The sequence below is a fragment of the Cyclospora cayetanensis genome, unplaced genomic scaffold (genome assembly GCF_002999335.1).
Source record: "Cyclospora cayetanensis isolate NF1_C8 unplaced genomic scaffold, CcayRef3 CcayRef3_contig_118, whole genome shotgun sequence".
Taxonomy (NCBI): domain Eukaryota; phylum Apicomplexa; class Conoidasida; order Eucoccidiorida; family Eimeriidae; genus Cyclospora; species Cyclospora cayetanensis.
Genome location: NW_020312057.1, coordinates 1 through 23626, shown reverse-complemented (window position 1 = coordinate 23626; position 23626 = coordinate 1). Strand labels below are relative to the sequence as shown.

General features: G+C 53.7%; 3 protein-coding genes and 2 non-coding genes across 5 annotated transcripts; all 5 read left to right on the top strand.

Annotated features, from left to right (window-relative positions):
* The first annotated feature begins 2435 nt into the window (after nucleotides 1-2435).
* Trnad-guc lies at nucleotides 2436-2507 on the top strand. Its single transcript has one exon. It is a non-coding gene; the product is annotated as a tRNA-Asp (tRNA).
* Nucleotides 2508-3128: 621 nt separating this feature from the next.
* Nucleotides 3129-5114, top strand: LOC113147016 (tRNA (cytosine-5-)-methyltransferase-like). Its single transcript, XM_026336090.1, has one exon. The coding sequence runs from the start codon at nucleotides 3129-3131 to the stop codon at nucleotides 5112-5114; it is 1986 nt and encodes a 661-aa protein (XP_026191875.1).
* A 736-nt stretch (nucleotides 5115-5850) lies between these two features.
* On the top strand, nucleotides 5851-10180 carry LOC113147011 (AF4/FMR2 family member 4-like; the record flags this gene model as incomplete). Its single annotated transcript, XM_026336079.1, has 4 exons — nucleotides 5851-5943; nucleotides 6152-6199; nucleotides 9059-9376; nucleotides 9563-10180. Coding segments are annotated over exons 1-4 (1077 nt in total), but the record flags the coding sequence as incomplete, so codon positions are not given.
* Nucleotides 10181-11107: 927 nt separating this feature from the next.
* LOC34619499 (aldehyde dehydrogenase family 9 member A1-A) lies at nucleotides 11108-21495 on the top strand. The gene is made up of 10 exons (XM_026336070.1): nucleotides 11108-11159; nucleotides 11532-11776; nucleotides 11924-12103; nucleotides 12212-12400; nucleotides 12534-12595; nucleotides 12856-12989; nucleotides 13228-13298; nucleotides 13566-13774; nucleotides 13981-14073; nucleotides 19908-21495. The coding sequence occupies exons 1-10, from the start codon at nucleotides 11108-11110 to the stop codon at nucleotides 21493-21495; spliced, it is 2823 nt and encodes a 940-aa protein (XP_026191855.1).
* Nucleotides 21496-22412: 917 nt separating this feature from the next.
* Trnag-gcc lies at nucleotides 22413-22483 on the top strand. Its single transcript has one exon. It is a non-coding gene; the product is annotated as a tRNA-Gly (tRNA).
* Nucleotides 22484-23626: the final 1143 nt, after the last annotated feature.

Below are 23626 nucleotides of genomic sequence, written 5' to 3'. Positions count from 1 at the left end.
GGCACTTGTGCAGTGCTACTGCCTAGTCCGGTAGGGGCACTCGAGATCAACAGGCTAGGGCCGGGGGAGAGCACCGGTAGCAGCTGCTCTAGCAGCGTCAACACTCGATATAGCCTCTCCGCACTCGGATCTGCGGGCTTTAGGCCTTGGTCAAAGAGTTTTATAGGGGCCTATCTAGAGCGCACAGGGATACGTCTGCTGCGGATCTGCCCATACGGGGAATTAAGCGCGCACCCTCACAAAGCGCTTACACAGCCAGCAGCCACGTAAGGGTTGCAGGAAAGTCTGCACATGCATCGTCGCTCTCCCAACGCTTCCTGTTCTTCAGGCAGACTCAACTGCCCTTCGCTATTTCACATATGGCTGGCATGCGGCTTGCGGGCTCACGCGCCTCCGACACTTCGCACACTTGCGTTGGGCCTTCCTATCCTCACGGTCTGTGACAGGGAGCGCCCAACTTGCATGCAGGTCGAAAATATCGCGTCTATCTTTTTCAGCTGAGCAATGTGCATGCGGAGTGTGTGGCTCGGCAAGGCCCTCAGGCTGTGTCCAGGACTTACAAGCTCCATGAGTTGACGAAATGCACGCCCATCGAGTCCAGCGGTGTCTGCCCACATATACAAGTGGTGAAAAGGCCAATTTCGTCTCTGAATACTTAAGGATTCTCCATTTTCCGTTTTAATTGTGTGCTGTGTGGGCGAAGGGGATCAGAACGAGAGGTGTTGCACTCCCTTTTCGCACTTGCAACTCGAAGTTGTGGAGCAAGGCGGGCTGCGGGAGTTACCATGGAGGCGAATTCGCTTAAAGGTGACACATCCATGAAGCTGTTTCCTCCACGCATATGCTGCCCCAAAGTGTAACGCGGCCAGTTGTTTCCCAGTGCGCGGTGAATAAGACAATCCCTAGAGAATAGTGATGTGCTATGCCATCGAGTTCTCCATTGATGGCAACCTCGATGTGCATAGCAAACAAGTAACACGTGCCGTCACAATCGAGAATTACCAATGGGAGAATGAAGCGACAAACCTCCGATGCTATCTTGCCGTTATAGATTAGTGCCACAATGCAAAAAAACGACATTCCTGTCTTTTGGTTATTTACGGGTTGCGTGCCCTCCACCTGGCAACGCAAATCCAGCAGTACTTTAATGAGTTATGAGGACCAGCACACTTTCTTCAAACACATGTGGTATCGTAGAAACCTGCGGTGACAAATAACCTATGCAAAGGCCTGTCTATGAAGTTCATTAGGCTCTGTAAACCTTTTCTACCAGTATATTGAAAATTTTCGGATTCTCAACAGCCAGACGTTTCCTCCAAGCAACCGGCTACCAGCCGACCCATATAGCACCCTCGTGAAGCCTAGAATGTTCTGTGGCAGAGCCCATGTAGGTGCAACTCGCGGTCTGCGCAAACTTCTTACACGGTTCTCAAAGCTAAGGGACCTTCTGATACAAGCAGTTCCCCAGCCGCTCGAACTCCCATCACCTTTCATTTTTAGTTAAAACCTAGCAGTCCTACGACTAAGGACCCCCCGTGCATTCAAAAGACTACAGCCGTCAGTTCAACACAATGTTTATGATTGAGCGCATGCAATTTTGACGAGACTGCGCGAATTCGATAGGTGAGGCACAGCATTACGGCCATCAACTGGTTGGCACAAATCAGATTTCTCACTGCCAGCACTGTGGGCGTACATGCTTCATCCTCCTGGATACGGAATTCTGATCTTACATAAGCTCTCGGCCTCAGCTACTTCGGCATCTTTTTTGCCATGCTGAGCTTGTTTCACAGAGTCAACATCCCATAGGCAGACCTGGTACAAAGTGCGAGTTGATAGGCATGCTATCTTCACACGATTAATGATGAACACGCCAGTTGGAAACGAGAACACGACAGTCGGAAGTAATCGAGCGTAGCTTGGTGGAGGCGTGCCTCATCCGCAGTCTACACCAGTGGTCCCGGCAGTGGCAAACACAACTCCGAGGCTGCTAGCCGCCCTAGGACACTGACGTGTGGAGCCTGCTGAAACTCAGGTGAATGTACGGATAAACCGGGCAGGAATTGCATGACTGTGCGTCAGGGTATCTGCCATTTGGGGCGATGCCGCATAGACAGGATCCATAAGCTACCCCTATCAGGCAAAGTTCTGCTTAGAGGCTTACAATGAGTATGAGCACATGAACAGAAAAAGAGGTGAAGCTTGAGTCCACTGCAACAGCTTGTATTATTTAGCGTCTTCCTGTTGTCGAGAGACCCGAGTGGACGCACCCCAAAAGAGGCAACTTCGGCGAGACTTTTTACAGAGGCTATCGAGAATATGCCTGCTCGCCGTCTTGGTAGCAACGTTTATTTGCTATCCTCAGCACGGCATATTTTTTGCCTCTACACGGTACGTAAGCGGCAACCTTCCTTGCGTGTCACCTATGCTGTCAGTCCGGGATAGTATAGTGGCTAGTATTTCCGCCTGTCACGCGGAAGACCCGGGTTCAATTCCCGGTCTCGGAGTTCCTTTTTCCTACTCGTTTTCTTTACCCATGCGTCGTTTTTTCTAGACAAGTTATGTTTTTGCATGGTAAAGATAAATTAAGCGGATTCTTGATACCAGTTTCAGCCTGGAGGTTCCTCTAAACCTGGGAGGGTGCTGGATCGTCGATGGTGGTCATGTGGGGAAGCAGGAGGCCCTACGCCCAGGGCCCCCTGTGACGCGCTTACGGCTTTGGAAGCCCCCAGTCTTCTCACGGGTTTGTTCCCGTTTTAAGTTCTTCTGTAGGTATTTGTAGGTATACTTTCACTGGGGGGGTTGGTGGAACCCCTGACCCTTTGTGGATTTCTTGTTGGGTGTTTAAGGGGACATCAGGTGGCTGGCCTTGGAAGGTCATTCTTACTTCCTCTAAACGCGGGGTTTTCGCTGTGCTCGCACTTCCCTGCTGCTTGCAGCTGCACAGCCAAATATGTCCACAGTTAATTATGTGGGTGCTCCTGCAGGTCATGGAGCGGTGGCGTAGAACCAGGGGCCACTTGGGTGTATAGGCTAAAATTTGACACCCCAACTACGCGTCGTGCTTGTGCATGTACTCTGCTTAGATGTGCATTTTTCATTCCTGCTTGCCTTCGACGCAATTCATGATGGCAAGAGAACCCCTGCGCGTGCTGGAGTTGTACAGCGGGATTGGCGGCATGCACTGCGCCCTCCTGCACGCCCAGAAGTTAAGGGCCTTCCGCAGGCAGAGGGGCCTTACACTTGACCGGTGCTGCTGCGGGGGCATTCCGAGGCCTCTTATCAAGAGCTCCGTGCCTGGGCAGAGTGCAGAGGTGGAGGTCGCCGCAGCAGACCGTTGCACCTGCATGTGCGGTCTCACAACCCCCCCTCGCGTTGCACGACGAAAGCCCGAGGATTCTGTAGCGGCGGAGGCACCTGCAATAGTTGTCGATGGAGCTGCAGCTCAGGCTTTTGAGGCCCTTACGGCCGACAACATCCCCCTTGACGGCAGCTCGTACTGTGTGCATCCGCTGTTGGATTCGCGGCCACATACTACAGCAGCAGAAGCACAAGCAGACGCATCACCAACTGAGGGGCAGTGCGCAGCCGCCTCTGCACGCGCCGTGGAGAGCCACAGATGCAAGAACATTCCCTTTGAAGTAGTGGCGGCTGTGGATGTAAGCGACACGGCCTGTGCCGTGTATCGCCGCAATTTTTGCCGGCAGCAGGCGGAGCAGCAGCCACACAACGACCGCCTGCAACAGAAAGCGCGTAAAAAGGGCTTGCATAGCAGAGCAGAGGGGGACCCCGTATGCCTTTCTGTGGGCATAGAGCGCCTGCCCCTTTCCTTTTACGAGAACGCAGGAGCCTCCCTATGGGTGTTGGCTCCCCCGTGTCAACCCTTCGCGCGCAGGGGTCTTAAGCAGGATTTTAGGGATGCGCGATGCGCATCGTTCCTGCAGTTGCTGAAAGTGTTGCAGGAGCTGCCGCCTCCGGCACTGCCACGTTTCTTGCTGCTCGAGAATGTGGGGGGGTTCGAGAAGAGCGAGGCCTACGAGTTGCTAATGCAGACGCTCATAGATCTTCACGGATACGAGTGCGTCTTCGTGCTGCTGTTGAACCCCCTACACTTTGGCCTGCCTAACTGCCGTAGCAGGTGCTTCGTGCTCGCGCGCAAGCACCACCCCAGAGACAGCGCCTATGCACAGTGGCTGCGGGCGATTGCGCCTTACAATGAGGCTGCCAGTGCGTCTATTCAACCGCCTACACCCGGAGAAGCGCGCGATGCATCTCCCGCTGCTGCTGCGTTGGATGCAAGAAGGCGCCGGCCGGTAGTTTTGCACGGCATACCGGGGTTGTATTCCTCTCAGGCGTTTTTCTGCTGTCCTATATGGCCCCTTGAAGCGTTTTTGGAGCATGATTTACCCCCACGCTGCAATGTGACTAGTGGGGATACAACCAGTGGGGGCGACTCTGGTGCACCCATATATTGCAAGGGGAAGAGCAATGACTGCACTAGCAGTGAGCTACTCATGGGCAGCCATGACAAGGCGCCTTTTGAGGCGCCTTCCTCTATGCCCCCTGCATCTCGTGAAGCCTCCACTGTTGTGGGGGAAGCCGTATCACTACTCCTTCATCCGCAGGCGCACAACCATGAGCAGCTTTCTGCTCTGGAGCTCAAACTCAAGCAGAAGAAGAAGGCGTGGCACATTGTTGACCTCGTGACACGCACAAGCGCTCGCAGCAGCTGCTTCACGCGCAACTACGGGAAGAGCGGCCTTGCGCAGTACGGCAGTATCCTTCTGATTGACGACCTGCAGGAGCTGCTGATGCACCGCCAAGGCGAGGGAGAGACTCAACACGCTTCACACAAAAATCCGCAAAAACGCACTGTAGAATTGCACGATCTGCTTTCACCCGAAACGCGCTGCCGCTTTTTCTCCGTCAGGGAGCAGCTAAGGCTCCACGGTTTCCCCTCCTGGTTCGCTTTCACGGATGCAGAAGAGGCGAGGGAGCAGCCGAGGCAGCAGCACGGCGAGAAGCAGCAGTACAGGCTCATGATTGGTAACAGTCTCAACGTTTACCTCGTTGGAATGCTGCTTGACTTCCTCATAGGAGACGATGAACTTTGAAGGACGCGAACGCGTAGTGGCTTGGAGACGCAGTTCGGCGAAGACCCTCCACGCGCTCCTCTTCTCCATAGGCATTCTTCTTCCAGACTGCCCTTATCCGGAGATTAGCATGTATTTCGGTGAAGGGTGCCCCTGCCGACCGCTACACGCCTAGGAGCTTGGCAAGTCGAAAACGCAAGTGCTTTAGTCATCCTTCGAGCTGCAGTTTGCACAGGCTCAATATCACGTACAAAAAAAGTGCTGCTGGCAACGCGCAGCTGTACTCCAATTCAAAAGCTCCGCATCTCGAGATTTTTCCCGAAACTCAGGCTTCTTCAATGCTTTCCTACCAATTCTGCGTTTTGCTTCATCCTGTGTCATGCGACCCTCCTCTGATATGAACGGCAGCGCGCGGTGTCCAGCTTCCAGATGTTCACGCATCGCTGCTGCTCTAGCAGATTCATTTTGGGGCAGTCACACTCCAAGGCCCTCTGTGCTGTCCACTGTGACGCTCGTACAAGACTGCGTATTCCATTCAAATCCTTGGTGCCGACAGCGGCGGTGAGGTGGTGCCAGCGCTGCTATTGCGGCTTTTGCTGTCAGTGCTACTCATGAAGATCTGCCTTTGGCAGAGAATTCTTTAGGTGTGGATAGGTTCTCGCGATAGATCAGACGCCTTTGCCGCGTTTGCTGCTCAGTCCGTCAGGCCCCTCTACTTCGTCGGCAGCAGCGGCACTGCGCAGCGGGCGGAAGAGCGATGCGGCCGTACCGTTGTACTCTGTCTTCCACCTACACGCAAGCAATCTGTCCAAACGGCACGGTTTCCGCAGATAAAAAACGACTTTGCGGAGTAAAAAATAAGCGATGTTGCTGTTGCTACGGTGGCTCTGCTGTTGCAGGCAGCTGGTGTTTGCTGCTGCTACTCCCTGGGGGCTGCTGCGCAGCAACAGCAGCAGCTGCTGCCGATATGCACAGGGGCAGCCGCAGCGACAGCAGCAGGGTCTGATACTTTTTTTTCTAGGGAATGCAAGTCTATTGTTTTGTCCTTCTTTGTCCAGTGGAGAGGGACTGGGAATCAGACACGTGGGCAGCAACAACAACAGCAGGTGCTGCCGATTGCTGCGGCTGCAGGTGCTAGCAGGACGCTCATCATCGATTGGAGCCGAGATCTGTTGCTGCTGCAGTGGCAGCTGCCTCACCGGTAGCAACAGGCCTATTTGCAGCCTATTGGACTGCGCGAGAGAAACACCTGCTGCTGCCGGCGAAGCGCGTCATCTTCGCCGTTTAGGCATGTGCAATAGTGCCGCAAGAACGGCGCCAGCAGCTGCAGTGCAACGGCAGTGACCACGTTTCAAAAGTATTTATTGAGTCAGTTGCTTCGAGACTTTAGCAGCCTGAAAAAGCCGTACTTTTGTGTGGACAGCTGCACCACCGTCACCACCCTCATTCGTAGTACCAGCACAGCACCCGCTAAACGCCCCCATCCGCAGCAGCAGCACAGCATTAGACAGTTACAGCAGAAAGAAGGCTGCAGACACCGCAACACCATAAGAATCCAGAGGGAACCATCGCGTCAGCGCGGTGTGTCTGCGTGAATGAACGCCGGAAGCGCCAGCTGCTGCTGCTGACGGCAGTTTAATCCACCCCTCAGTGCTCCCAAGCACTGAGAGCTCCTCAATGAGCAGTGTGTGGTGCAGTGAGCCTAGCTCCCTAGGGAGCTGTTCTCCTCGGTGGACTGCCCCGCGCAGCAGTGGCAACGGCAACCGCAGCAGCAGACACAGCTGGTAGCAAGAGCGCCAACAAGTCCCCTAGCCGCAGCTACTATCACCCCTCCCCCCCTCCCTACGTACAGCGGCTGAGGAGGAGCAACAGCGGCAGCACACAATGGGCTTTTTTTCGTGGCGTTCCTCTGCTCAGAAACAGCAGCAGAAGGAACTGCAAGCGCTGCTCCGCCAGACGCTGAGCGCCAATCCAGCAACCGTAGATGCTGATACAGCTGCACAGCAAGTAATGCCTCCTCCTACCCGTCTCAGTACTCGCAGAAGTGCCTTTCTCTTCCCACTCACCCTTCCCCCTCTTCCCGTCCTATCCAATCGCATATCCCCTTTAGTGTTCACAACATTATTCTGCCAAGACTTTTTTGGTGTCTATCTATGTGTGTGCTGCAGGCTCTCGCAGCCACCTCGCCACGTTCCTATGGCGCCGACGCTGGACGAGATCGCGTTGCTGCTGCGGCTGCTGCCGCTGCTGCAGCAGGGGCAGTTGCGTTTTCCTGCGAGTCTCTCGGCAACGCCCGCGCCGTCGTAGAGCAGCTGCTGCAGCAGCGGCTCCTGCAGCAGGGGGCTAGCTCCGACAGCAAGGTGCTCTGTCTGCTGCTGCTGCTGCAGCTGCTCGAAGCCTCCAGCTACTGTCGCGTCATCGCAGCAGTGCTTCCCATAGCGCCCACGCCGCAGTCTGCCCTGTCGCGGAGTGGCGGCAGCAGGAGGGCGTCTGCTGCACGTACAGCTGCGTTGCCGTTGGTGCAGTGGCTGCAGAGCTTCTCGCTGCTGCTGCTGCTGAGGTTTCCTCGCCCGCTGCCTCGACGGAAGCAGCAGCAGCAGCAGCAGCAGCTGCTGCGTGCAGCCGAGTCGCGGCTCCGCCTGCTCTTCCCCAGGAGGACGGGCGACATGGAGCTGAGCTGCTGCGGCGCGATTGCCGCCAGGTGTCTGTACACCGCAGCGGCGGCTGCTGCCGCCGCAGCGGACGGTGCAGGCGTGCAGCAGGAGTTCAAGCATGCCATTGGCGTCTTAGAGGCCATAGGCATCGCGAGCGCTCCCCCGCTGCTGGAGGCGGAGGTGCGCTTGATTTGCGGAGCTTCAGCAGTCATCCTGCTGCAGCCTCAGCTGCTGCCGCTGCAGCAGCAGCTCGCGGCACCCACGTGCTCAGCGCAGCAGACATCTGCCCTCTCTCAGGATTTGGCCTCTTCTCCTGGAGGCGTGGATACGCGTATTGCAGGTGAGAAAAAGGCGGTGTGGGGATGGAAGCGGGAAGTTCGTGGGCTGTTCAACGAGCACTTGGTGCTCCCCTAGGGGGAAGACGCTTGCTTGTGTTTGAGTGGGGAGAATCCTTGGTTAGTGCTCTCATTCTCGCGTCCTCTGGAGTCTAGAAGGGCGATGTGCCTCTGTCTCGGCAACGCCGCGGAGGTGGATTAACGCGGTGCCTGTTGCTGCCCTCTTGGCAAAACTCTGCTGCTGAAAGGCTGCTGAAAGTCGTTCGAGATGCGCGGAAAAAGAGCCGATTAGAGCACCCATTCGACCTGCTCATGCCATTTGTATGCTGCACAGAGGTGCTATCCAGCCTCGAGCTGCTGCACGAACTGCTGCAACAACCGTCTCCTGAAAGCCTTCTCATGCTGCAGTCTTGCAAAGAAGAGCTGGAGAAGCAACAGGCACTCCTGCAGCGCGATGCTGCAAACCTTGTCGACGAGGGACGGTTGGACGCATTTGCCGAGGTTTCAAAGGTATGCATGTCTACAGGCACTGCTGCTGCTTCTCGATCTGCTGCCGCTGCGAGGATGGCCGTGTTGTGTGTATGTGTGTATGTGTGTGTGTTTGTGTGTGTTCGTGTGTGTGTGTTTGTGCTTGTTTGTGTGTGTTGGTGTGTTTGTGTGTGTGTTTGTGCTTGTTTGTGTGTGTGTTTGTGTGTGTGTGTGTATGTGTGTGTGTGTGTGTTTGTGTGTGTGTTTGTGTGTGTGTGTGTGTGTGTGTGTGTGTTTGTGTGTGTGCTTGTTTGTGTGTGTCATCTGCATCTGCTGGATTTTGTGGTTGTTTTCTTCTGCCTGTGGATGAAGCGAGGGGTGCGTTGGAAGGCGTTTCTGCACTTTTCTGCTGCTGCACTTGTTGGCGGGGGTTTGTCTTATGCAGGTTCTCGATTCTGTGGCGACTACACTGCAGCAATTCGATTCTGTACGGGCTCAACTTGAACAGCAGCAGCAACAACAGGCGCAGCAACAGGAGCAGCATGGGGGGGAACAAATGCAGAGTGGGGGGGGACGAACTCAGGGCGAAGCAGAAGAAAGCAGTCTTCCTGCCGCTGCAGTGTCAGGCATCGCAGCCTTAACACCAGAGGGGATGCAAGAGGCCTCCCTAGCATGCACGACGCGGTCGACGGAGTCCAGCAGCAAACCAACTGTCTGTACACCCCATTTGTTGTCGCCGGGTGCCGCCAGTGCTCCTCTTGCTGCTCCGCCTTCAGCAGCAGATGAATTTATGCTTTTTTCGTTGACTGACGAGCCGACTGCGCCAGTGCCTCGCCAGCAGCAAGAACCAGCAGCAGCCGAACCTGCCGCTGCAGCGTCTGCCCCGGCGCTCCCTTCCAGCAGCGTTGGCAGTTCGAGCTCGAAGAGCAGACGCAACAACCGCAGCAGTAGCAGCAGAAAGGGTCGGCACAGCAGCAGCAGAAACCACTCCCGAGAATTCAAGCCTGCGGAGGAAGCAGATCTGGGGACCGCCGCAGACAGCAGCTTCTCGAGAGCGATCCTTGGAGCCTCAGCCGGTGTGTCGGAGACAGCAGCCACCAGCGTGCCGAGCAGCAACAGCGTCTCAGTGAGCCCTCCAGAAATGGCAGTATTGGAAAGCTTTCCTCCGCCTACACCGGCTCCTCATTCGCCTCCAGCAGCAGCAGCCACAGCCACAGCCACTGCAGCAGCAGCAGCAGCAGCTGAGTCAGCCTCTGACGCTCCTCCGCTTCGCGGTTTCAAGACTGAGGTTGAAAAGGAGGAATTCTCAAGGGCGAGCGCTGAGTCTCCAAGTGCGCAGCAGGAGGGGGCAGCTTCTGGGGATGGCAGACGCTCGACAGATCTTGGAGGCCTCTCTAGAGAGGAGCAGGAGAAAACGCAGCAGCAGCAGAAGCAGCAGCAGAAGCAGCAGCAGCAGAAGCAGCAGCAGCAGAAGCAGCAGCAGAAGCAGCAGCAGCCTCGCAGCAGCAGCAAGCGACACACTGTAGAGGATACTGCGTTCGAGGATTTCGGGGCGTTCTCATCGGCACTTTCGGATAGCGGTTCAGAAGGATCGCCGCGCTGTCTTCAGCAGCTGCAGATACTACGGCAGCTGCAGTATCCGCATGCTCAGCAGGAGCACGCGCCGAGGCTGCTGTTGCCGCTGCATCCCCTGGAGAGACGCAGCAGCAAGGAGGAATCTTCTGAGAGGCTCCAACGGCCCTTGTCGTCAGCCGCATGGCAAGGAGGTCAAGCTCTGGAGACAAGAGAGCCATGGAGCGATGCGTTTGAAGCGGTGCAGAGACTCCAGCAGCAAGAGGGGCACCAAGAGCAGCCATACGATCAGCAGGCAGTGCCGCGTGACGGGCAGCAAGCGCCAGAGGTGGAGCCTCCACAAGCCGCCAAGGCAGCAGACTCCGCATTTGAGAAGGTATGTGTCTTTGGTTCCTTGGGGTGATCGTTCTGGGCTTCCGGTTGGTGCTCCCGCTGTAGAAAAAACGTGTGTTTGGGGGTTGTTAAGCTGCTACTGCGTGTTTTGCGTGTCTGTGCTCTGTGCCCCTAGAAGGTGTCTTTCTCCGACGTCTTGCCAGGAGTGACAGACAGCGTCGTTGCAGCTTCTGCGCGGCGTGGCAGCGCTCTGCAGCAGCAGAAGCAGCAGGGGCAGCAGCTTGGCGCTGCCGACTGGACTGCCTCCGTGCAGAAGGGCAGTACTGAGAGCCTCAGCAGTGAGGACGAGCAGCACAAGGCGACTGCAAGGCTCACGGACCAGGTTACGTTGTTGCGGCACCAGCGGCGGCAGCTGCAGCAGCAGCTCGCTGCAGCGCAGGCTGACGCGACAGAGACTTTGGCGTGTCTTGCTGCGAGCGAGCAGCAGCAGGAAGTGTTGCGGCAGCAACTGGAGACGCAGCAGCACCACGTCAACCAGCTGCAGGAGGAGCTCAAGGCAGCAAAGGCAGCTCATAAGGCGGCAGAGGAAGCTCTCGAGCATTCTCAGCTGTTACTGCAGCAGCGCGCTCAGACAGCAGAACGGGCGAAGGAAATGTGGCTGAAGGAGAGCGAACGAGCTTCGAAACTCGCCGACGATCTAGACAGTAAGGCCTTTACGTGGAGCGGCGCTGCTTGTGGCTGCTGCTGCTCTTCCTGTGGTGCGCACTTCGCAACCTGAGGAGACAGGGAGAAGTGCGGCGGGCTGTACGGCTGCTTCTGTGCCGTCTTTCGTCCTATGCTGCAGCTTCCCGCATGCTGCGTGTCTGCTGCTGCAGTTGCCGAGAGGACCATCGCGCTTCACGAGGAGACGATTCTTAACAGCTCAGTAGAGCAGCGGCGTCTGCAGCAGGAGCTCCACGGCCTGCAGCGCCTCCTGTTTACCACGCCTGCCGCAGTGCAGGCAGCAGCGGCAGCTGGATTTGCGGATTTACGAGACAGCAAAAGCAGCGCGAAACTGCAGAGACAGACGGGTGCAGCCTCAGGAGACAGGGCCTTGTCTCCTGGTCGCTGTAGCACTGCCAGCTCCCTCCCTGTAGTCTTGGGTGGGGAGTTGCAGCGAGGAGGCCGTAGTAGCAGCTGCAAACTGCTGCAGCGGCATCAGCAGCAGCAGCAACACCAGCCAGCCGATGCGGCGCTGAGCAGCAATGCTTGCATCGAGTCTGTGACAGACACGCTCGATGAGCCGCTTCCTGCGGGAGACGCTCCCCTCTGGCATTTAGCTGTAGGCTTGCGTTTTTGCTGCGGCTGCCGAACGCTCAGACGGGTGCCTGCCTTTTCAGTGACAGCGCCGTGCTGAATTGTTGAGGCCGCTTTCGCGGCCGTACGTACACTCGATGCGGTTCTGTCGCTGGGTGCTCTGCTGCTGCAGCAAAGCGGTTTGGCGGTAGACTCAGCAGAATCAACGTTGATGGCGGCTGCTGCACCAGCAGCAGGAACCGACCCCCTACACGTTAAGCCGCACGTCGCTGCCGCTAGATGCATGGACACAGGGTTCTTGCCGCTCTTGCTCATGGATAGTGGCGTCTTGCTAGAAGACGAGACGCTGCAGGTAAAGCGGCAGCAGCAGGTGCTGGTGCTGGCAGTCTCAAGAGCTTCCCCTGCTGCTGCTTTCTCCTGCAGAAACTGCGCTGCGCCGCATGCGGTGTTGCACCTGCAGATTGGTGTTCAATGCACAGTAAAAGGCCTCTCGGGTCGCATGAGCCTCTACTTCGGGAACAAGCGGAGCAGCATGCTGCAACAGTTCTCGTGCGAACTGCTGCTGCCACGCGAAGGGGGGCTGCTGCTGCGCCCTGAGGACCAACCGCAGCAGTTGCAGCACTTGAAGGGAAGGGAGCAGGTGGCTTATGTGCGTGTCTACTGGTTAAAGTGCAGCTTGCGAGGAACAAAGGGGGGAGGGCTGCCTAGCTCACTGGTGAACGCAGATGCCGCCTTTCGTCAGCGTACAGCCGTGTGTGCTGTGACTGCATTTGCGGATGCAGCACTTGTTGCTGCAGTGCGTCGAACCCTTTGACTACTGCCCTATGATGCGCATCTCCTTTCTGTGAGTCGAGGCGCATGCATGCGGCTTTAGGGCCCCAAGTGCCGTGCTGGTCTGTCTGCACCGTAGGCTGAACGCATGAGACGAAGAACGCATCTAAAGCGCTGCCCTTGCTTGCAGCATCGGCAGGTTGTGCATGCATGCGAATGATAATTCGTCGTAAAGGCCGCAGCAGGCGTTCGGGGAATGACACTCATTTTCTCGCCCCTCCCGTGTGCAGTGCGCGCTGCTTTCAAGGATGGCGTTCTTGTGCGACTGTGCAGAATGCCAGATGCAACGCCTTGGTACCGAGAGGTGGCCCTCCCTGTCTCCCTCTCACGCTTCGTTGAGGGCTACCCCATGCCAGCAGACGACTTCTTTGACACCTGGAATCTGCAGGAATTTGCGCTGAACGAGAGTGCGAATAAAAACAGCAAGAAGCACTGAAGGCTTTCTGCCCCTCCCGGCTGAACCCGTACCCCATTCAAAGGAGCAACGCCCCTTTTGAGCCCGCAGTGCTTCCCCTATTTGCTTACCATGCTAAATAACATCTACGTTGGCCTCACCACCACCATTCGCATGTAAATATATCTATATATATATATATATATTTGCCTGGTCGCACCTTGCTCTGTTTTGTGCCTGCCTCTGTACAGCGGCTTGCGTGCTCAGCATACACCCCGTACTCCAAGGCTCAATGCTTGCACTCGTGCGGCGTCTGCAGCTCGTGAGCGGCCCCCTGCTGCGACATTTGGTGATGGCGTCGTGCTGTTGACTCCGCCACTAAAGATGCACTTGGCAACTGATAGCCACCCAAACACACACACACACACACACACACACACACACATACATACATACATACATACATAACATACATACATACATAACATACATACATAGGACACACATACATAGAATATATATATATATATAAATATGTACATATACATATACACGCACTACACATACATTCATACACAAACACGTACAGACAGGCACGAAGTTGGCGCAGCAGTCAGAACGTGTTGCTGGCTTGAAATCAATTACCACATGGCGAAATTCCGATTCACCTGGCGACATTCTTTTCCCCGTTGTTCAGGGTGGGGCCTTGTCTCTGTGCACGACGGCGGGGGAGGGCCAGGCGCAGGCAGTCTCCGTGGCAGGGAGCTTGCCGCGAGCTTCGGCTCAGAGAATCCAACAGCAGGAACCAGTGCAGCAGCAACAGTGCCCCAGCAGCTGCGACCAGCAGCTGATCGTCCTCGCTCGGTGCGTTGCCTGCCTAGACGGCGCCGGAGGGTCGTGTAGCATTGTTTTGTGCCGTTATTTCGCGTCGAAGTGAAGCGGCTCTGCACTCCCGTGCGCAGTGCGTTTCACGTGGCATTGCTGCTATTGCTCTGCTTTTGCAGGCTGGAGTTGGGTGTCGGCAGGCAGCAGGGACGAGGCCGACTGGCAGTAAGGGCCAGTGATAGCGTTTTAAGTTCGGCTATCCGCTCTGAGCTGTATGCACAGCTTGCGAAGGTGCCTGTAGCTTCCTAGATGCTACAGGTGTTACGGCATGTCTTTAGCTGGCACAGAGCAACACACCCTGCCATTCACTCATAGCAGCGATTTTAAGAGCGCCATGCGCCTTCTGTAGCGGCCGTGGCGGCCTTTTTTATGAGCTGCAGAACCAAAGGGTGCAGCGGCAGACACCTCTCAGCTGACACGATAGAAACAGCAAATGCAATTCGTTTGCAGAAACTGCGTGAGCAGCTGTTGCTGCAGCTCCTGCTTTGCAGCGTGCGGCTTTTTTTCCTTTGGATGCCTTTAGTTCGTTGTACAGCGGGCAAGGGTGCTGCTAAAGTTCCCACTTTTACACACTTTTCCGGACTGGCGGCTGCCATGTCTTGTTTCATTTTGGGGTGCTGGAAGCGTCGGCGTCTTGTGGACTTCACCTCATTACGCCACAGACCTTTTGTACTGCAGCCGGGTTTACGAGAGTGCTTTACTAGGAGCAGATTCGCGGGGAAGGGGTACGGGGGATGGATTCCTCTCCGGAAAACGCCACGGTTTAGAGCGTGGATCCATGGTTCGATAGCCTGCGAGCTGCCCACCTCCGTGTTTGGGGTGGGGCCCCCCGTAGCTTGAAAAAAACTCGCTGTCCATCAGTGCACTGGACGCTGGCTCTTCCAGGCAAGGGAGGCTGCAATGCGGCCACGAAAGGCTTTTGGTAGGAAATCCCGTGTACTAAGAGCTTCTATTTGTTTTTACAGGGTGTTATTACCCTGATCGTCCATGTCTGAGCAACACTCACGTACCACGGCAAAGCCACTTCCTGATAGACCTCTCAAGCTGAATGCACTGCATGGTGATATATCTATTCAGAATCACTGCTCATGAAGTGCTTCGCTTCAAAGGGTGACCGACTTGAACCACTTGAAACGTTGACTGCGCTCCTTGCGTGCTCACCCATGAAGAATATGCCGTACCACCGCTTCGCAACTTGCGTAGGATGTCACATCACTTATTCGCTTAAGCAAAAACCTTATATCTCTACGGGAAAATTCTCTTCTCAACTAGAGCTAGTGGCAGGTGAGAACCGACCTCTTTTTGCCCTTTGGCTGATGCCCTGAAAGGCCGTAATCCTATTGGTGATTTTTCTTCAGCGGCGCCAAAGCCTGCTGACTCTGTCTTGGTAGTGGATATCACTGACTTCACTGCTTAACCAGTATTATGGTTAAGGGCCTTACACCCAAAAGAGCATGGGGTTTGAGCACTTCCGTATGCTTTCTGACTGTCATGACTTGGCAGGCGGCATTAAAGACGCCTGACCAGCTTTTGCATGCTGCAACTCGTACAACGTGGGAACTAACGTGGTAGCGGCCAGCCTACAAGCGCGCTCTTGCAACTGCTTGGATTTGTAACAGGAGGTAGAGCCAAACAGAAGTTAATGACTGTTTGCACAAGGTCGGACGCATCATCGAATCGGGAACGTGAAAGCGTTTGTGGCTATTCTAAGAGCAATATTCGTGCGAATAGGCATCTCAGTAGCAAGAAATATAAATACTAAGCCATGACGGATTTGGGCGCATTCCTTAAATAATCTTCCTGTCAATTGTTCCGGACGCTGGCATGCCGAAACTTGAAGTGCTTTTACTCAGAGCTTTGGCCCTCGCAATCTTCGAGCCGAAAGCCCCAAGTCATACGGTACGTTTCCAAGCTTTGCACGATGTTTGCGTCAAGCATTCTCGCCGACTTCGCGAATGAAGCGTAAAAATTGCCTCATCTGAACACACCTGCAGACTCGATTTAAATGGAAGGGTTCCGTTAGAAGACACTGCTTTGACCTGTAAGAAGCCAGCAGAAGCCTGCTCTTCTCGAGCCGAAAGAGAAACCATTTCTTGAGGGCGCGGCTCACGATGGGCTCATTTTCAGATGTCCTCTTCTACCGTAATCAGCAGGAACCAATTCGGAAATTCGCACCGATTGCAGAATCCTCCCTGAGGTGCGTCAACTGCTGCCCCTGGAGGACGGAGCGGGTTTAGCTGCACTTTCCGTATGCTAGTCATGTGTGATGGCGAATTAGGAAGGTAATGAGCAATCCATTTGCCCATTTGCATACCTCACTTATTGCAGAGCACTGCTGTCTCGAAAAAGGAGGCGCAATGCCATGTGTGTGCACGCTAAATGCTATGTGCAACTAGCAGTAAATGCTCCGAGTGCTCAAACATGCAGCAACGCGTGCCCTAGCGTCCTTCTCCTTGCACGTCAGGGACTCTGAGAGGTGCGAGCAAGGAGAGGCGGAATCCGTGTAGAGGACCTAATAACCTTTTATTAAGTGTGACTAAAATCTAAAGTTAAGTATCCCCATACGGATATCTCAGATAGAGCATTGCAGTTAGTAGCACCGCATGGCGTGATGCATCTGATCCCGCTCATCCACTGGCTGTGAATGCAGTGGGATAAGAAACCCCACAACATTTCATTTGGCTTCTCCAATTCATTTGGTGAGCCAATAAAATTTACATTCTAAGACTAGAGTCCAGAGAAGAAGCCGTGTCGCGACAACTGTTGACGCTTCCACCGTTGCCTGCTGGGGCAGCAGGGCCGGCCTGCACACCGATGCAAGCACAGTAGCTTCACAGCTGGTAAAATCACACGCACAGATGAGGCTATACAGACCAGAAAATCCGACGGCTATCGGGGTGGGCAAGTACTCGAAGAGTTCATCAGCTGGCTGGAAATGTACCTCGTTCCGCATCTCCCAGCAATCGGGAAACAGGTTCTACTTGGGGCATGTTAATGTGAGAAAGAAGAACTTTTAAATAGGCCCTATCATAAAGGGAAAGTCTTTGGCCTGCAGGTACTACCACAGTTCCAGCCGTTTTGTAAATCCTGACTGATAGGCTTATACCGAATTCAGCTCAGCAGCAAGCTTTGAGAGAGTAAGTAAATCAAGGCAGTAAAATGTATCAGTAGATTGATATATCAAGAACATAATTTCAGCTCACCAAAATCACAACGGAAAAAAAGTTGCTCTAGAAGTGGTTTCCCTAGGTCCGCCTGGAGTGTCACGTCAGGCGGTTGTAGGATGTGTAGCGACTCGATGTTTCAACCGCCGACTGGAAAAAGTCCGCGAATATCGACTACTTGAGGCTTTTAGGAGTCGCCGACCGCAATTCATGCGTCTTCGCTTTGAAGGAAGGGTCGAATCGTTAGGGCTGTCTCAAGCGGCCCTACCTTGCAGTCTAAATTGAACGAGAGAGGCGAAGTAAGAAGAAACTCACAATCCTGAACCGCCCCAAAAGCCCCTCAACAAGGCACCTGCTTCCCTTGTGAGAGACTGGGTTACACAACCCAAAACTTCAAGCTTACGCAAAAAGCGAAACAAAGCTTGAATGGAAACAGTTTCACCGGAAGCAGGCTGCTTGGCGAGCGAGCGAAGTCGCGCAAGAGAAACAAAATAGCCCCCATGCAGGCTAAGGCGCAGTGCTTAGGCTATAGAAGAGAGGAGCGCAATTCGGGACCCACTATGGGTCAATTCCGTGCTGCTTCAAGTACACAAAGATGGTCACGAATTGCTAGCGCTACACGGTACTGAATTTAAAGCCATTCTGTCATTCAAGGAGACGGTGCAGAAGTGCAGCCTGCCGGTTCACTCGTTGTGCATTTGTTGACAGAGGGCACTAGCCACTTGAACCGATGCATTATCTCTTCCGTGTAATGTTGTCTCTGCTGCAGCTACCGTAGGGCCGCATGCCGCTTGTATCATTGTTGCACCCCTTTGCCTTCTGCGTGGAGACATTTTCATGACCCTCACTCCTTCAGCAGTTAGTATAGTGTGAGCGACAGCATGAGCAATACCGAAGGCATTGTTGCCGTAGCGCCAGTTGACAGCGTGCCTGGGGTTGCATCCAGCAGCGCTGCAGGTGCTGCTGCCTAGTGCATGTCTTTTTTCACGTCGATTTTGTTTAGCTCTGATACCTACTTTGTACTTTCCAGTTGGACAGTCGGCGCGTTTCTGCCTGCCTGAGGATTGGCGATAGGGAGAAAACTCTTTCGTTGTCATGCCTGCAGACAATCTCGGAGCGCGGGTAGGGTGCGCGAGGGTACGCGTTGTGAACTAAGGGGAAAATATGGCGGGCTAAGCTTTACTTTCACTTTTTCTACTACACTAAGTATGTTTAACAAAGAATCAGTAAACAAAAGACTATTGGTATGCCTCATAGTACATCTTATTTACTACTGACAATCGTTTGTTCGGAACTAGAAGGCGCAATATTGAGTGCGCGTGAGCGATATGCTGTGTATGACTGGCTGTTGATGCATTGTGAGGTGCCGCATCTGGCTCCGTATGGAGACACTTACCCCCAAACCGGATGAAAATTTTAATAGGAAGTGTTTGCGTGTAGCTTATTGGAAATCTCTTTTGCATAGTCAAGAACCTCAGAGCTTCAATCAAGAGGGGAGAAAGAGAGTTAGGGTGGCGTAAGGGCACGCTCTGAGCACACCGTGCATTCATGGCAGCTAGCGCAAAAACGCACGCAGCATTTGAGTCTTCTTCGACTGTCTATCAGTGCTCTGCAACAAATAAGCTACACAAGCACACACAGCGATTAGTGGATTATATGCTAAATGCTGGTTGGACATAACTGGTGCAGTAAAAGGTATGTAAATACAGCTTAGCTCGCTACGTTGAATGTTGTAATGCACTTCCGAACCTCGCAATTGACAGCTTGTTCTCTTCTGCCCGACTATGTTTTAGTCAGATGGATTCTTACAGTGAGGCCACCAGTAAAGTGCAACTAATACTGGCCTAGTTTTGTTTGGATTTGATTGAGTGTCTAGATGAGTTTGTTTTTCACGGAGTGAATCTTTTGAGGTGTGCATAAATCTCTGAAACGGGGCTTTAGAGCGCGATCTTCTGAGACTGATGACTACTTGCAACAACCTGGGCTACAGGAGGGGTGTGCCTCTCTGCATCCCTCTGCGGGTCTGCCTCTTGCAATTAGGAGATACCGTCCCAGCTCTATCCCCCCCCGCGTCCCCTAACCCCTTTACCACGATGCCTGGTTAACTTCTAGGAGCGCAAGTTTACTCTTATTCGAAGAGATGTAGTGGTTCTCAGGATTCGGGTGTTCTTACGGCGACCCGACAATGCTGTTGCGACGGTTCTCCCCGTCCAGGTCTCTGGGTACTCTGGGTCTCTGGTGTTTTAATCAGTCCCCTGCCACACTTTTAAGCAAAAAATCGTTGCCGTATTATCACGCGGAAGACCCTTGACTTCAACCGGACAGCCAGATCTGCCACAGTATGTGGCAGTGCCCCTGCCCCTCCACCAGCGCCTTTTTCCCTATTACTCTAGCTTCCTGGGCACCATCTTAGCGTAGAGGAACCTGACACTGTAGCCACCTCGCTTTGAAGACTAAATAGAATGCATATGCACCAAGTTGACGCTTAAAACGACGGCTAATCGCAGATTTCAACGAAGACAAATCTGTAAGCGTTCAATGTGTCGGTAGCTTCTACGCATGCCCGATTGCATCTCTTAGTTCGACCCAGTTACACTCTGCCTTTCCGTTCTCTGCTTCGTTCGAATTTGCTGCACATTTGAAGTGCTGTTATTGACAGCCATTCAGAAATGTTCTTAGGGGTTACACCTTGTACTCGTGAGCACCTGCTGTAGGGTCCCAATGGCACGCGGAACCCTGCTTGCCTTAATAAGGCCTCTTAAGAGCTATGAGGTGCTCTCACCTCATTGCCCTACCCTTCCACTTATGAAAAGGCACTTGCCTGTTGCAGCCAGTGGCCTAGTCGCACCCCCCACCATTCTACCTTCTTGCTATACAAGCAGACGCTTTCTCCCTACGACTGGGATATCTCCGAGTACGAGTCCCCCGGAGGTAACTCCGGCGGCTATAGGGCCACTTTTCGTGCGGGATCCCTATGAGCAGCTACCGGAAGTAGAGCCAAACGGCACTGACACCGACAACAGCAGTAGCACCTACAACAGCGACCCTTGCGGCAGCCAGGAGCCTTACCTCATCGTGACTGACCCAAGCACAGGACAGCCTATCGGCCGCACACCCAACCTGGGAGCTCCGTGGGTGCGTGCTTCGATAGCGTATGCGGCTCAGGCTCAACCTTCTTGGGGATCTGCATCAGTCCTTGCGCGGAGCAACTTGTTACTGCGCTGGAATGCAGTTATAGAGGAGCAGAAAGAATTGCTGGCCGCCCTCATCACTGCGGAAACGGGAAAGCCGATACCAGAGAGTCGTCAGGAGGTAATGTATGCTGCTTCTTACATCCGCTGGTGTGCAGAGGAGGCCCGGCGGCTCAACGGCTTGACGATTCCCTCAGCGGATGGCAGCAAGCTGCAGTACACTGTGAAAGAGCCCATAGGAGTCTGTGCGCTCATCACCCCATTCAACTTCCCCTTAGCGATGCTCGCAAGGAAGGCAGCAGCGGCGCTGGCAGCAGGCAATGCCTGCACTGCCAGGCCGTCTGAAGCAGCTCCCCTCTCGGGACTGGCACTGGCTGCAAGTGCTAGGGAGGCCGGCCTCCCTGCTGGTCTGTTCAATGTGGTTCCGTCATGCAGAAAAGGCGGCATCATTTTTGGGCAGGAAATAGCTGCGAGCAGTTCCGTCGATCTGCTCTCCTTCACCGGCTCAACAATCGTGGGCCGACAGCTGTACAGGCAGTGTGCAGGGACTGTGAAACGGATCCTTTTGGAGTTAGGAGGCAACGCCCCTTTTGTTGTCTTTGAAGATGCAAACATCAAGGATGCAGTATTGGGCCTCCTGGCCGCTAAGCTAAGGTGCGCGGGGCAAGCGTGTGTTAGTGCCAACCGGGTGTATGTACACCGCAGCATCTTTGGGCAGTTTGCGAAACACGTAACAAAGCTCTTTTCGGAGCAAGAGGTCGGCAGCGGCAGGAAGCATGGGGTATCTGTGGGGCCTTTGATCAGTAATGATGCAGTGGAAAGGGTGGAGAGCATTATCTACGACGCTGTCGACAATGGAGCCCGCCTTTTGCTTGGGGGAGGGCGCGCAAAGAACCTGGGGGATCTTCAATATGGCCATTTCTTTGAGATAACGGTTATGGACTGCTGCAACGTCGCGCCACACGCAAGAGTGAGACACGAGGAGCTGTTCGCGCCGGTCGTCTGTCTGTATGCCTTTGATTCAGAAGATGAGGTGGCAGCTCTGTGCAATGACACGGAGGCAGGGTTGGCTGCGTACTTCTACACACAGAATGTCGCGCGGGCGCATCGCTTTGCTAGACGCTTAAAGTGTGGCATGGTCGGGGTCAACACGGGGATGATATCCTCATGTGAAGTGCCTTTTGGGGGGTGCAAATCATCCGGCTTTGGAAGGGAGGGCTCTGTCTTTGCCCTCGACGATTACACAAACACAAAGGTTATTGCTATTAGTGGGCACTGAAGCAATGACTCATGATGTCAGTAGTACACTTCCTCTGAGCAGGAGTCCTCCATATTTAAATAACGAGGCACTCTGCACATAACGCAGTCAATCGCAACTCCGCGACTTTGCTTCTTTTCAACCAGCTTTGAGGCATTCGAGCCGCATCGTTACGAGGATTCTCTTTCTTTCATTTCCATAGATCTCAGTTTCAAGGCCAGTAACATAATATAGGTATCTCATGTCGTACGGGCATGACGTCGCTGTAGATACAGAAACAACTCCTCCTGAAATGCTACGAAGGGTTCCCGCACTTGGCAATGGGCTATCTTGCCTAGCAGGTTCAGGTTGTCTACCGTGGCATAACAGCTATACTATTACACTGCGCGATGTTAACATTTTACAGAACTTATAAAGGATGCATTCCTAAATGTTACCAGACCGATGGGCATCAGCAGTTCCATAGCAAACCAAGGAACAACACCAGTTACTTGCCTGCTCGTCCGCTAACAGTAATTCTTTACTCCCTCAAAGAATCCTCCACACACTAAAGGAAAAATAATGCGGAAAATGCCTGAAAATTTCAAGTGGCGTTATGAGGCACAAAGCTTCTAACCTTCGAGCGATTCATGCTCCTTGCTATGCTTTCAATAACAAAAGTGATGCAATTATGGAAACATCATGCATATGTTCCGGATGAGCTTGGAGCAAGCTGTGTACATCCTGTAGCCCAGATGGTTAGAACGTCTGGCCTCTAACAAAAGGTTGCCATTGAACACCAGCCGGGGGGATAGCACTGGCCAGTAGACAGAGAGAGACTTCTATTGCTCATTGCTGAGTTCCAATGGAGCAGCCAGGCAATGTTCTGCATTCAAGTTCCTCGAAGAAGAATCCCTTAAATGGTGATAGTCAAGTATCAAAGTGGACCAGTAAGGCGAGCGTTTGTGGTCTAGTGGTAGAATACCTCGTTGCCATCGAGGTGACCCGGGTTCGATTCCCGGCAGACGCACTTTTCGCAGGTGGCCTACGAAGTCAATTTTCAACGTTGGTGCTCCTAAAACACTGACTCGAAGCCTGCTTGCTATTATGTTATCAACCCAAGGGAACTGATGCATTACATTTGTCCACCCTACATTAAAGGGCAGCTCCACGGAACTGGCCTCGTCCGTTTTCGTCGTCCACGGTAACTTGATTGATTTGCTACTGAAGCTCAACTCTTTTCAAAGAGGAGTGCGTCATAAAGACATTCAGGTAATTGATACCTTATATGGTTATGGGGCTTCATGTGAACTCGCGCTGCTCACCATCTGCTTCAGTGCTAAGGATTTCTGCCTTACGAAACGCGGCTGGCAACACGAGCTGGAGGACCTCCCTGCTGGATGGCTACGTCAAATCAAAAACACGGTGGGAGTGTGTGTGCGTGTGTAACAACTACACAACACCGACTTGTTGTACAATAGGCCCAACGGGTAAGCCTGACCCTAGACTGAACCCTCTACTAGTAGCTTTAAAGACTCATGTTTTTGCGTGTCCGATCCATAACCTGTCTCGAGTCTCAAGGGTCACCATTGGTTAGCCCATAGTTAATTCTTCCCCCCCGTCCTGCCTGTGTGTGGTCCGACGAAGCTTATAGATGGATGCTATCGGTGGCGGTAAGTGCTGCCGTGTGTTATTTGCTTGATGATCACCACATTAGCTTGCTATTCAATAGCTGCGCCTGGGAGCGCTACTCCAAAAGAGAAAGATCATGAAATAATGCATCACCACATGTGTGCTCAGGAAACCAGGTTTTCGGGGAAGTTAAGGGGCGAGGGGAATTGAAACCTGCACGAGCAATGGCATAGGCATATATGACCTTTCTCCATACAGCTCTTTAGAAAGCTTTGCAGTTCCTTTTTTGCCTTCTTGTATGGGCATAATGCCTGAAGTCTTACTCTAGAGCTGTTTGCGCAGAGAGAGAGAGAGAGAGAGAGAGAGAGAGAGAGAGAGAGAGAGAGAGAGAGAGAGAGAGAGAGAGAGAGAGAGAGAGAGAGAGAGAGAGAGAGAGAGAGAGGTGTACAGAGCCGCTGAGATCAAACGTAAGGGAGTGAACTGGAGCGTACACAGAATGACTGTCAGTGGCAAGCATGAAGAGAACAAGACTACATCAGAA